Source organism: Cordyceps militaris, assembly GCF_000225605.1.
Source record: "Cordyceps militaris CM01 unplaced genomic scaffold CCM_S00004, whole genome shotgun sequence".
Lineage (NCBI taxonomy): Eukaryota > Fungi > Ascomycota > Sordariomycetes > Hypocreales > Cordycipitaceae > Cordyceps > Cordyceps militaris.
The window spans coordinates 3307723-3321174 of record NW_006271972.1 but is presented as its reverse complement, the minus strand read 5'-3'; the positions used below and the strand labels follow the sequence as shown (position 1 = coordinate 3321174).

Below are 13452 nucleotides of genomic sequence, written 5' to 3'. Positions count from 1 at the left end.
ACCTGTAGGCTGGCCAGGCTAGTTGACATTACCGAAGCCCCGCCCGAGGGTAGAGGCCATGGCGGGGAGCCCAGCCAACTTTCAGCCGAGGCACCAGGGCATTCACACCACCACATAATACACTCTGCTCGGGTGGTCGTATTTCCCCTGGTCGCTTTGCCCGATCTGGGGAGGGATGGTAGTGAGAGCAGAATGGGCTGTTTTGGCCTTGCCTGTCATTGATCAATTATGTATCTAAATATGCTATCAAATTGCCATTCGAGATCCCGTTACCAAGGCGTGCCACAATATGTAAGTCACCCCTCAACAACGGGATCGCGTCCACATGTCATTCATTCTTATAAATAAATGACCCATTATCCGTACATGCCCATGTTTCTTCATTGATCCGTAGCCTTGCCTGCCTTGTTCGATCGCAGGCTTACCGGTACCGCCATACACGCCGACTCCGTTTCCCAGCCACACTAGCAGCCACCAAGTCCCCATAATTTACCTAGCATGTGTCTGGCGCTGGGTAGCGGTTTGCGCAATGTAGAGTTTCGCAGTAGTGTCAATTTCTCGCCATAGCACGCGCTCGCTATTTATTATGGCCCTCGCCCAGTCCGCTGGCTGCAACCAGCTGCAGCAGCCTCGGTGTCGCGTGCCGCCGCCCTCGCCCCCGTAGCCTGCGGCGGCCCCGTGGCTCCAGCACTGTCCGACGGTGCGGGGGACTTGCCGCCACTCTGCAGCTCGATGCCCTCGTCCTCGACGAGCTGCTCGGCGCTCTCCGTCACCGTCAGCGTCGTCGTCACCGTCGTCAGCTTGGTCGTCGGCAGCGGGTTGACGCTCTGCGGCGGGTGGCGGCGGAAGCGCCGCGCGCCCCCGTCGCCGCCCTGCCCGTCGCCGCCGCCAATCGTCCGGAACCCCGTCGCCGAGTGCCCGCCCGACTTGGACGACCGCAGCGACAGCATCGGCGCCACGTGCCGGTCAAAGAGCAGCTTGAGCCGCGGGAAGACGATGGGCATGTTGGTCACCACCGTGGCCACAAAGGACTCGCGGACGCTCCACGCGCCGGCCGCTTGCGGGCCGTTGACGGGATCCTGGCGCGGTGAAAAATTCGTGTCAACTGAAGGTTCACGGTTTTCAGGCTTGGGGCGAGGGAAATGGGGAAAGGGCTACTGACGACGGTAATCATGACGCTCCGCAGCAGCGCGCACACAATGATGAACAGGCCCGAAGTGAATAATATCGTCGACGCAATCTTCTTGGACAGCTTCAGGCCGGATTTCCAGAGCATGGGAACCGGAATCGACATGAGGTAGAAATCGGTCGACGCGTTGAGGGCGAGGGCCGTCCAGATGATCTGGATCGAAAGCGCCGGTTGGCAGGAATCTAGACGTGAACATGTCAGCCGATGCACACACCCGCCTTGGTAGTCCGGCCAATGGACTCACTCCCTGGATCTGGATATATTTGCCAGTATTTGTGGAATGGCCGGCAGGACAAGAATATTGTCGCGGCGAGGATTATATACGTGGAGCCAAGCAGTGCAAATCCAAAGATGATTTGCCTCTTGTAGCTCTTGTGCAGACCAGACTATTTTCAGGCCCGGTTAGCCAGTTTCCAGCGTTCCCTCTTTCTTCTCCACGTACGGTCAATCGTGTGTAAAATATCAGCATGCAGGTCTTGTATACCCAGAGCAGCGTTCCGTATGTCGTCCAGCCTGCTATTTGAATCTGCGAGCCAATCACGCTGCGGCGGGTCAGTTTGTCCCATTCTGGTCGACGAGCATCCTTCACTGACCGAAGTCGATATTCATCATCATCAGGGGAAAGTGATGCCCTGTGCTCGTCCGTCATGGTGCTGTTGGCAAGGCCGTGGGCAATTTTGCCAACACAATACGCCAATATCGTCTCGGCCACGTAGAAGAGCTAATGCCATGGTTAGCCATGTATTCCTCATCCCGCAACAAAAAACAACCCGGCAAGAAAAACGTGAAATTGATCGAGTTCACTGCATCTTGGTAATTGTCAAAATCTCAGGGGGGGGCAACCAACCGCGCCAACACAGACGAGATAGTCGTCCCATCGTAGCTGCCGAATGCCGAGGGTCGATATCCTCAAACCCGTGCGCAGGGCCGTCACGGTCAGCGCCGTCGCGAGCAGAGCCCACGCCTCGACCTGAAAAGTGTCCTGCGCCGCGGCGGCCCTCGGCAGCATCGCCGCCATGCCTCGCGTCTCGTCGTGTCTAGCGCTTACGGCTCCTAAATCGGCGTGGCGGAACGCGGGCATCGTATACGCCTCTGGGACAGCGCGGTACCGCCAACACACGGTTTCATTTCGCAGCAGCTGGTGCGAAGGGGGAAGGATCTGTCAAGGTGTAGCAGGCAACATTGGCCTGGCCTATTTCCACCTTTTGCGATTTTTGTTTGCTGCGAGTTGGTTGTTGCACTGAGTTGGAATGCGGAAGGGGGAGGGAGTACAAAGTCCCGAAGGGGGGGAGGAGGAGGAGTTGCAATAATGACTGGTAATCACAACTCCGTACAGGTGTGCCGAACATGCGAACCGGAACCAAGAGAAGCCCTGAGCGAATAGGCTCGCAGAAATCATATTAGTGGGAGACAAGCCTACCCCAGGAAGAAGAAAATAGACATGGGCTGCATCTGCCCCTTGGGGGCCAAGGGGTGATTGATCTTGGTATACGGATTAGATTAATAACTGGTGTTTTTCTTGGTCTCCCCTATTTCGCTTGATCGTCACGAGTGCTGATCATGGCATCATTTTCTGAATTTTATGCCTCTTCGTCATGTCGTGATAATTGCCGAACCATGACCAACCATCACGGCTCGCCCCGTCGGCCCCTGCGGCAACCTCCTATGCAGGCTGTCGGTTGTCCGCATTCGATGTGGCAAAACCGCCGCAACCGCGACACTGGACAAGGGGCGGTTGACAGGCCTCCCTGGTGGCATTGGTGGCTTGCGCCCCTCTTGGCCCCAAGTGACTGGTTGTTTGTTGTCTCTGCCGGCATGGAGTTTGGTGGCCTGATGTCCACACGACTTGCCAGGGTCACGCAGGGACTCGAGATATCCGCTTCAGGTATGTCCTTCCTGTGTACGGAGTAACTACAACGAAGTCATAACTAGTAGAATAGGATAAAGACTCTCTTGCCCCAAGTCACTCGGTAGCAGCACTGTCACTCGGACATTAATAGCTCAAATGTTGGCCTCGAAGCCTACATGGACAAGTGAGCGGTCTGTCAAGAGGAGAGGTTTTTCTTCCTTTTTCCTCTTTTTTCTTTCTTTTCTTCTGAAAATGCAGTCCGCCTCGCGTAACACGCACCGCCTTTTAACAAACAAATGCGCTGGCACGTTGCATCATGGGATAAGACATGGGCTCCAGTCTCCCTCCAGGTCAATATGCAGACATGCATGCCTCATTATTAGTCTTACCACTCTTTTCACATTGCGGGTTATCGTCATTTTCAGTTCCGAAAATATGACAGCCCATGGGGCACTGCTTCAGCTATTGAAATAAAGTCTCATATGAATATGCGACCGTACGGGCACTGCATGCAGATCTGCAGCCTGATTTTCCCTCGATTCTTAGTCAGTATTCCCGATGCCCCAAAACACTTTCTGTCAAACACTTTGAATTGGCAAGTCTGTGTCTGTGCTGCTGTTGTCGCATCATCCCAAGACATCGGCAACAAGTAAAAGTTGGCATCTGACCCAGTCCCAACATGGAAAGGCTCGACTGCGTCGTGATCGGCAGTGGTACGGTCCCCCCGTCTATCCGTATCCTCTTCTCTCCTCCCCCTGGCCGCCCATCCCTCACCGTCAGCCACCCGCTGCCGCCCGAAGCCATCACAGATGGAGGGGGCTTCATTTTGAGAGGGGAGATTACTCTGTATCACAACTGACTCTCAACAATGAACAGGCATTTATGGTTTAGCTTCCGCTAAACAATATCACGTCACCCATCCGGGCGAGAGGCTAGTCATTTACGAGTCCCGCCCCTGTCTCGGCGGCGCGTGGTCGGAAGAACGGCTCTACCCCAACCTCAAGACGAACAATCTCCTGGGCACCTTTGAGTACCCCGACTTTCCGCTCGACACCGCTGCCGCCGCCGCCGCCCAGCTAGAGCCAGCCAAGGACCATATTCCCGGCGAGACGGTCAATGCGTATCTCAAGGCGTACGCGACCCGTTTCGGCATTGACCGGTTCCTCCAGTTCAGCACCAAGGTCGTCGTCGCGGAGCACCAGGAGCAAGGGGGCTGGGTGCTCACGCTCGAGACAGAGCAAGATAATACAGATGGTACTCCTGCGCTGCAGACCAAGGTCTTTACCCGTCGTCTCATCACCGCCACGGGTCTGGTCTCGGATCCGATCCTGCCCAGTTTTACCGGCCAAGACACGTTTGGGGGTCCCATCTTCCACGCCAAAGACTTTGCGCAGTACGCCGAGACGCTCCAAACGGCAAAGAGCGCGACCGTCTACGGGGTGGGCAAGTCTGCCTGGGATGTGGCCTATTCGTATGCCATCAACGGCGTGCCAGTCAACTGGGTCATCCGCGGTAAGCCATCACCTTTGGGGAGATGGGCCTTGGACTTGTCGCTGACTCGATGCGTGGGCAGCTTCCGGTCACGGCCTGGGCTGGGTCAGCACGTCCCGAGTATCACCCTTTAAACTGTGGCTCGAGAAGCTTGCCCGTATGTGATCCTGGCCCCCGGTGGTCCAACCACTGCCTTGCCAACTAACCCACCCTCGCGCGCCCCCCAGACACGCGCATCATGACCTGGTTCAGCCCATCCATCTGGTCCGACACCGACGGCTTCTCCTGGGTGCAGCGGTTCCTGCACGGCACGCGGCTGGGCCGTGTCGCCGTGCGAGCCCTGTGGCGCATCATCAGCGCCGACGTGCTCGCGCTCGTCGGCTTCGACAAGCATCCCGAGACGGCCAAGCTCAAGGCCCGGGTGCCGCTCATGTACATGGCGACCAGTCTCGGCATCCTCAACTACGAGCACGACTTCCTGGCGCTGGTCCGCGACGGCCGGATCCGGGTGCACGTCGGCGAGATTGCCAGGCTCAGCCCCGGCGCCGTCCATCTCGCGGACGGCACCGCCTTCCCGTCCGACGTCATGATGGCGTACGGCGGCTGGCAGCAGGCGCCGCGCATCCGGTTCCTGCCCGACGGCATCGACGCGGAGCTCGGGCTGCCGCACTCGCGCACGGACGGCGAGTGGGATCCGGACACGGGCGTGCAGGCGCAGCTGGTGCGGCGCGCCGACGCGGAGATCCTGGCCCGCCTGCCCATGCTCCGGGACCAGCCGCGGTTTCCCGACTACGTGCCCGTGACGAAGCAGGACGGCGTCGTGACGAGCACGCCCCGGCCGCGGACGGGGTACCTGATGTACCGCTTCATGGCGCCGCAGTCGGCGCGGCTGCTGCGGCACCACGACATTGCGTTTGCCGGGCTCATGTACAACCTGAGCACCATGACGACGGCGCACGTTGGCGGCCTGTGGATCAGCGCCTTCCTGGACGGCACGCTGGACAACGATCCCTCGGCCGTGGCCGCCGACACGGACGCTTACGGCGCGCTGCGCTACCAGACGGTGCTGTACAACCGGTTCGGCCACTGGCGGCACCCGGTCGACTGGGGCTCCAAGTCGCCTTGTTTTGTCTTTGACACGGTCACGTACATTGGCATGCTGCTGCGCGATCTCGGGCTCAAGACACACAGGAAGCGCAGCGTCTTCCAGGAGGTTTTCGGATCCTATGGGGTGGAAGACTACCGGACTGTCAATGAAGAGTGGACAGCGGCACAGGCTGCCAAGGAAACGAGTGTTGATGTTTGACGAATTATGTATACGTGTGACGAGAACAATGAACGTAGTTGGATAGGGTTTTTTTTTGCCACTTGAGCGTATGCTCTGGAAATTCCCTCTATATGGCTAAATTGGCGATACTCTAGAACGTATTTCTCTGCTATTATTGGTCGATCAGCCATCGTGAGGGCATCACATCCTGCACGCCGTGCATTAGGCTCCACGACCATCACGTGCAGCGCAACATAGAATGCGCGCATGCAGGCGCTCGCTTCCCCCATCACTGCTCCCGCACAACAGCCCATCCCTCAGCGACCGCATTTCTCCTCTCCAGCCTTTGATGCCGGATGCTCCCATGTCGATTGTCGTCGTCAAGCTCGGCGGGGCGGCCATCACCGACAAGTCCGACCCCGACACGCTCTCGCCCAGCATCGACGCGCTGATGGACGGCATCGCGCACGCCTACCACCAAGTGCTGCGTCCCAGCGGCCGGCGTCTGGTCCTCGTCCACGGCGCGGGCAGTTTCGGGCACCCGCCCGCGAAAAAGTACCAGGTCAAGGGGGGCTGGACCGCCGCCGCCGCCGGCGACGAGGCGGCCGGCGACCGCGTCAAGTTTGGCATGGCGCTCACGCGCCAGCGCGTGCTTGAGCTTCACCTCGCCGTGCTGCAGCGGCTGCACGCGCCGGACCGCGGCATGCCCGTGCTGTCCGTGTCCACGTACGACACGGTGGAAACGGACGGGGGGCTCGTGGGGGAGGCGTCGGGGGCGCGGCTGGTGGGGCGCGTGCGGCAGGTGCTGGACGCGGGCTTCGTGCCGCTGCTGTTTGGCGACGCCGTGCTGGACCGCTCGCTGGGGTCGACGATCCTGTCGGGCGACGCGCTCGTGTACCATCTCGCGGCGCGCATGCCCGCCGTGCGGCGCTGCGTCTTCGTCACCGACGTGGCCGGCATCTTCACGCAGGACCCGAAGCGGTGTCCGGATGCCGTGCTGATCAGGACCATGGGCTGCCGCGAGGCCGACGGCGGCGGCGGCGGCGCACTCGACGCCGACGACGCGGCGAGCGTGGATGACGTGACGGGGTCGATGCGGAGCAAGTGGCAGTGGGCGAAGCGCATCGTGACGGATGCGGTGCAGGTGCGGGAGGTGGCTATTTGCCAGGGGTCGGATTCGGCGAGGGCCATTGGTTATGAACAGGGTGATGAAAGCGATGCTGCTGGCGACTGGACAGTCATTGTTCGATGACCTTGCAGAACGGACCTGTGCAGACAGGTAGATGATACACGGAACTACATCTTTAGTCGACCTTGAAATCCAACGGCATTCCATGTCAATGTACTACAAGTGTCTAATGTTGGTTTAGTTGACGTGCAACACATTGAACCTCCCGTTGACTCGCCCATCGCAGACTCACATAACTCCTCCGTCCGCCATACAGAATCGCAGTAGGTTTCATCTACCCTGTAGAATTCAGCATTTTCTTGATTGTATGTATCGCGTTGAGGCTCGCTAGTTACCCTGGCCTCCCCTGTCTCCAAATCGCTTTTGTCCCTGCACGTCAGAACATAATCCGTTAGCAAACGCGAAATTAAATACCGTTAGCACCCAGGGGTTCGTCTTCATGATTTGCCGAGCACCCCCAATTTGGTGCGCGGTCTTGCTGACATGTCTCATTAAATACTCTAGTACTGAGACATTAGGTCTCACCACCTGTCTGAATCTTAGTCAAAGCAATCAGACACTGTCACTGCCTGCTGTCCTCGGATTGTATCAGTGAGTCCCGCTTAACCCTACAAACAATTTTAGTAGGCAAGTAGTCGCATGCTCAGAGCAGGAACGAACATTGAGTGAATTCGCAGATTTCTCAAGGCGACTTTAGATAAAGAAGCCATCGCGGCGAGCCAATGCGTGAAGCGGAGAGCTGCAATTTGGCAAACTGTGCGAAACTTGCACGTGTCCTATAGTTCTGCAGTATCTTTCACCGATGCAACCGATACTGTGCTTTTAGTAATAATAAAACAAGGGTCTTGTAATGGGGCGCCGCGTTCTGCATGCTGCAAGCACACACAGGTGCAGCCGCCTCGGAACTGTAAAGAGCAATCCGGCGGCTGACGGTGCATGAGAAAGTTCGAGTACGAGTCCCGTTCACGCCGCTCTTTTTCATCCTTTCCAATCTTAAAATAGTCGAGTTCTGTACGGGCGTCTCTGCCTGCACTCCGTATGTTACCCTCCAAAATGACTCTGGAAGCAACATCTACTTGCCCACAGCTCAATCCTCCGCCGGATTGCCAATGTGTAGAAACTATTTCGGACCGTGGCGGGTGGCTACAGAGTTTTATTCGCAATGTCGACGCGCGCAGATGCTTCTCTCCTACGAAGACGCACCCCTCCGTCACGCGGCTGAGAACGCTTATCGAAAGCACCCCGCGGCTCCGAATGTGGGCTTCCGCCATGTTCCAAGAAATACCCAACAAAGTTCCATACAACCGCATCGGCCAAGGCCAGCCACCGCAAAGTCCCGTCCGGGGATACGAGCACATGCTTGAGCTGCTCAGTGTCGTTATCCCCGAGGTGGCCCCAACCTGGAGCCTGTCTGCTGCCGGGCTCGGGCTCATGGGGCTCCCCTTCCAAGCCATCTTGGACTGGCCGATGGGCACGCCCAGCGGGCACGCCTTCTTCCTCGATGCGGACGTCAATGCCAGCTTCAAGGAGATGCTTTCTGCGTGGCGCGATGAGCTCCTCGAGACGAATGCGTCTCGAAGCGTCATCACGACCGCCCCAGGACACTGGCTGTGTCCAGAGGCCGTGGCTGCCGTGGAGCGGGATGGCAACCTCGATAGCAGCCAGCGGTACACGTTTGAGCAGCTTTTCGAGTGTGATCCTCATGGCGACCCCATGCACTGGGGATTCTGCTCCTGGGACGACTACTTTACTCGCAAGTTTAGGGATATGGATAGGCTGCGCCCCGTCGGCTACCCCGATCGACCCGAATGGGTTGTGAATTCCTGCGAGTCCAAGCCGATTGTCGTCAGGTCCGACGTAAAAGCGGTCGATCAGTTCTGGCTAAAGGAGGCAAACTACTCAATTTTCGAAATGCTCAACCACCACGAGTGGGCAGAGCAATTCGTCGGCGGCACCATCCACCAGTCGGTGCTGAGAACAACAGCCTATCATCGCTGGTGCGCGCCCGTCTCGGGGCAAGTCGTCCATGCGGCCATGATGGACGGCGCGTACTTTTCGGAGCGTTCGACAAACGGAATCGGTAGTGCGCCTGTCGGGCCGCCGCTTCATAATCTGGTATATTTGAGCCACGTCGCAGCGCGTGCCGTCGTCTTCATCCAGGCGGACGATGCCGTCGGACTGGTCTGTTTTCTAGCCATTGGCATCGCTGACGTGTCCTCGTGCGAGATTCTTCCCAGATTTACGCAAGCCTTGCCGCAGCGTATCGAAAAGGGAGAAGAGCTCGGCATGTTTCACTATGGTGGCTCCAGTCAGTGCCTCTTATTCCGCAGAGGAGTCAAGCTCGCGTTTACAGAGGGGGGGCTGCCAGGAAATCAGAAGAGTCTTGCTATTCGCAGCCCTTTGGCACTAGCCTACGTATAGTGGCATAAGAGTAGTAACGAAAATGCATAACCGGTTGAAGCTCAGAATTGAAGCAAGCTTTGCAAAGTCTCGTAGTGATTTTTCGGTGGTGCTAGAGATGGTTGGCACTTTCGTGTCATGGCCAGTGTAGTGGAAGATGACGTCGTCCATGCATAATTCAACAGAGTGGCATAAATAACAAGCAAGTCTATTAATGGAATGGAAGCGCCGAGCTTTTATGTGACTGGTAGTGAAACAGCAGGTAACAGGGGTCCAGCGAGGGCGCTGGAGACAATGGAGAGCAGCCGATCGTAGATTTAACGGTCTGGCGGTCTACATACGTCATCTATTTCAAAGGCAAGCCGGCAAAAATGAAATGACTCGAAAACAGACATGGAAACAAGTGCCTTCTCATGTTGCCCTTTTCTGACCGTGGTAGGGTAGCAACCATTGTACTACTACGATACGACACTGACTGTACCAATGGCGCGATTACCATGCTGCCACGAGTAATATCATCTCGAATCTTGCACAATGCATGGCAATAGGGGGATCTCGGGACCCAGATTTCGTGTCCGTGCAAAAACTGACTGTTGGCCAACTGCCCCCAGTAATAAATAATATGTCCTAGGTGGCCCATGGTTCGGCGAAACTGGGGGGTCTGGGGACCATTTGCCATTGGATAACACGACGACGGAGAATGGGACAATGGGACACTGGGCTAGAAAGGGTGGGCGATGCCGCATCAATTTGTTGAGGGATATACCTCAAAGATGGCGGCTGAGTGAGACTAGTTGGCGGGCCGATGCTCCGGTGCAAGGATGCGGCAGGTCCGGCGCCGGGCACCGGTAGTGTGGATTTCGCGTGGTAGCGTTGCAGATAAGAACGAGAGGTCTGAGCAGACCGGACCGACTGGAGGGAGGCAGGGAGGGAGGCATGGAAGAAATGGCGCAGAGCGAAGGGGTGGCTGGCGGCCGTCTACGAGTCAAAGACGACGTGTGTGTGTGTGTGTGTGTGTGTGTGTGTTGTCGAGGCAGGAGAAAGGCCAACACACAGACAAGAACCCCCCGTAACGTCACACTGGCGACAAAGAGGGCTGACAACAGATTCAGAAACAAGAGCTGCATTGCTTGTTGACGTAATAAGCAGCAAGGGAAGGGGCCAGTTTGAGGAGAGAACCCGGGCCGCAGACCCCTATTTTTTCTTTATTTTTTTCTTACCTAGCCCAAGTTGTCGTCTGAAGGGAAAAGACACCCAACCCATAAGAAACGGGCGATTTGCAGTTTTTACGTTTTTTTTCTTTCTTTTCATTTTCTGGAGGCGCAAAGATAAGGAAAGCCGGGCCTACTATTAGCGGGGCTGGCCCCTCTGTTGGCCCCTCTGTTTTCTGTTTTGGCGGTTTTTTAGCTTGCAGAAGGCACTGCGAGGTTCGGGCGGTTTTAGCGCTGCGGCCGTCCAGCAAAATGCCCCCCTGTAAAAATGCCTGTCAGCGATGCTGTCAGTGCAGGGGACCTTATTATTAGCGCTAAACTCTCGACAGGAAACAGCTGTAGCGGGGCAGCCTGACCGAAACCGCCGCCACCATCGCGCGAAACGAGCCAACATCATCATCAGGGTTTTTCATAGTTACTTGTTCTTCTTTTTGTCGAGGCAGCATCTATTCTATTAACTACCTAGGTTAACTAGTAGACATTATCCCACGTATATTCCTGTATCCAACCGCGCAAATATCAGCCCGTCTTGGCAGCATACAGCCCGTCTCGCCACGTCAAACAATCTCTCTCCAAACGCGCGACTGACTCTACACTCTACCTACTACCTAAATTACCCCTCGTCCCTCAACCAGAGCTTCCCCCAGCAACGTGCTGCATTAATTGGTGCCATTCATCCAGGTATCCGTACAGTATCCGTACCTCTGCTACATTCTCCCTACAAGCTTCTGCCTGCCCCTCCACCGCATCCATCCCACTTTCTGCCAAAAAGCTGCCCCAGCCAAGCTGCCCTGGTCAGCTTTTTTTTTTCCCTCGACTCGCCGCCCCTCCTCAACCAACCATCCCACCATCCACCCCTCTCCTCCTCCACCAACCCGTCTCACCAGCCGCTTGGTTTGCTCGACCCTCCTCCAGCTCCTTGATTATCTCTCTCCTCGTCCTACTCTTCTCTGAGTTTTTTTTTTCTTCCTTCCTCTTCTCCTTCTTCCATTCCATCATGCCCCAGCCTCTTCCCAAACGCCAACGATCAGTATCCCTCATGGCTGCTACTGCTCAGGACCATCTCGACGTCGGCGGCGGCCGCCTCGCGTGGCTCTCGTCCCTCGACACCGCCTACAGCCCCCAGCACAACTACCGCCGCTCTTCCATCATCTGCACCATTGGTCCCAAGACCAACTCGGTCGAGGCCATCAACCGTCTCCGCGATGCCGGCCTCAACGTCGTTCGCATGAACTTCTCCCACGGCTCCTACGAGTACCACCAGTCCGTCATTGACAATGCCCGCCAGGCCGTCGCCACTCACCCTGGACGCCCTTGCGCCATTGCTCTCGACACCAAGGGTCCCGAGATCCGAACTGGTAACACCACAGACGACGCTGATCTGCCCATTGCTGCTGGCGCCCTCATCAACATTACCACCGATGACAAGTACAAGACGGCCTGCTCCGTCGAGAACATGTAAGCTCCCCCTCGTCCCCCCAGCTGAGATCTCTCTGGGCTTGGATGAGCTTCCCCTCGCTTTCAGTCACCCCCAGTCACTAACTACCCCCCAGGTACGTCGACTACAAGAACATTACCAAGGTCATCCAGCCTGGCCGTATCATCTACGTCGACGATGGTGTTCTCGCCTTCGACGTCCTCGCCATCAAGGACGACCAGACCATCCAGGCCCGCGCCCGCAACAATGGCTTCATTTCCTCCCGCAAGGGTGTAAACCTGCCCAACACCGATGTCGACCTCCCCGCCCTGTCCGACAAGGACAAGGCCGACCTCAAGTTTGGTGTCAAGAACAATGTCGACATGGTCTTTGCCTCGTTCATCCGCTCCGGCCAGGACATCAAGGACATCCGTGCCATCCTCGGCCCCGAGGGCCAGGGCATCCAGATTATTGCCAAGATTGAGAACCGCCAGGGCCTCAACAACTTCGCCGAGATTCTTGCCGAGACGGACGGTGTCATGGTCGCCCGTGGTGATCTTGGCATCGAGATTCCCGCCGCCGAGGTCTTTGCCGCTCAGAAGAAGATGATTGCCATGTGCAACCTGGCTGGCAAGCCCGTCATCTGCGCTACCCAGATGCTCGAGTCCATGATCAAGAACCCCCGCCCTACCCGCGCCGAAATTAGCGACGTTGGCAACGCCATCACTGATGGTGCTGACTGCGTCATGCTGTCGGGCGAGACCGCCAAGGGCAACTATCCCGCCGAGTCCGTCAGCGAGATGCACGAGGCCTGCCTCAAGGCCGAGAACACCATCCCCTACGTCTCTCACTTTGAGGAGATGTGCAGCCTCGTCAAGCGCCCCGTCCGTACCGTCGAGTCGTGCGCTATGGCCGCTGTCCGCGCCTCCCTCGACCTGGGCGCCGGTGGCATTATTGTCCTCTCCACCTCTGGCGAGTCTGCTCGTCTTCTCTCCAAGTACCGCCCCGTCTGCCCCATCTTCATGGTCACCCGCAATGCCACCACCTCGCGCTTTGCTCATCTCTACCGTGGTGTCTACCCCTTCCTCACCCCCGAAGCGAAGCCCGACTTTACCAAGGTCAACTGGCAGGAGGATGTGGACAAGCGCATCAAGTGGGCTGTCAGCCAGGCTCTCCAGCTCGGTATCCTGACAATGGGTGACACTGTCGTCGTCGTCCAGGGCTGGAAGGGCGGCATGGGCAACACCAACACTCTTCGCATCGTCCGCGCCGAGCCCGAGCACCTGGGCATCGGCGAGATGTAAATGGCTGGTCCAAAGGTCCAAATTTTGCCTTGACAGAAATAAGCACACAAAAATGGAGTTTTTTTTGGTTTCTTTTGTAACGTAATGAAGGATAGTATTTGACGAAAACAAGTATAGAGAGAACTTCGCACGACA

At 57.1% G+C, this 13452-nt stretch overlaps 5 protein-coding genes across 5 annotated transcripts; 4 read left to right on the top strand and 1 right to left on the bottom strand.

Moving 5' to 3' along the window:
• Positions 1 to 584: 584 nt before the first annotated feature.
• On the bottom strand, positions 585 to 2270 carry CCM_06066 (uncharacterized protein; the record flags this gene model as incomplete). The annotated part of the gene is made up of 6 exons (XM_006671207.1): positions 585 to 1079; positions 1163 to 1371; positions 1404 to 1575; positions 1632 to 1731; positions 1783 to 1910; positions 2037 to 2270. The coding sequence occupies 6 exons, from the start codon at positions 2268 to 2270 to the stop codon at positions 585 to 587; spliced, it is 1338 nt and encodes a 445-aa protein (XP_006671270.1).
• A 1447-nt stretch (positions 2271 to 3717) lies between these two features.
• CCM_06065 (uncharacterized protein) lies at positions 3718 to 5835 on the top strand (the record flags this gene model as incomplete). The annotated part of the gene is made up of 4 exons (XM_006671206.1): positions 3718 to 3751; positions 3915 to 4550; positions 4612 to 4686; positions 4757 to 5835. The coding sequence occupies 4 exons, from the start codon at positions 3718 to 3720 to the stop codon at positions 5833 to 5835; spliced, it is 1824 nt and encodes a 607-aa protein (XP_006671269.1).
• A 220-nt stretch (positions 5836 to 6055) lies between these two features.
• On the top strand, positions 6056 to 7048 carry CCM_06064 (kinase; the record flags this gene model as incomplete). Its single annotated transcript, XM_006671205.1, has 1 exon — positions 6056 to 7048. The coding sequence occupies one exon, from the start codon at positions 6056 to 6058 to the stop codon at positions 7046 to 7048; it is 993 nt and encodes a 330-aa protein (XP_006671268.1).
• A 990-nt stretch (positions 7049 to 8038) lies between these two features.
• On the top strand, positions 8039 to 9406 carry CCM_06063 (phosphatidylserine decarboxylase family protein; the record flags this gene model as incomplete). The annotated part of the gene is made up of 1 exon (XM_006671204.1): positions 8039 to 9406. The coding sequence occupies one exon, from the start codon at positions 8039 to 8041 to the stop codon at positions 9404 to 9406; it is 1368 nt and encodes a 455-aa protein (XP_006671267.1).
• Positions 9407 to 11593: 2187 nt separating this feature from the next.
• CCM_06062 (pyruvate kinase) lies at positions 11594 to 13317 on the top strand (the record flags this gene model as incomplete). The annotated part of the gene is made up of 2 exons (XM_006671203.1): positions 11594 to 12054; positions 12150 to 13317. The coding sequence occupies 2 exons, from the start codon at positions 11594 to 11596 to the stop codon at positions 13315 to 13317; spliced, it is 1629 nt and encodes a 542-aa protein (XP_006671266.1).
• Positions 13318 to 13452: the final 135 nt, after the last annotated feature.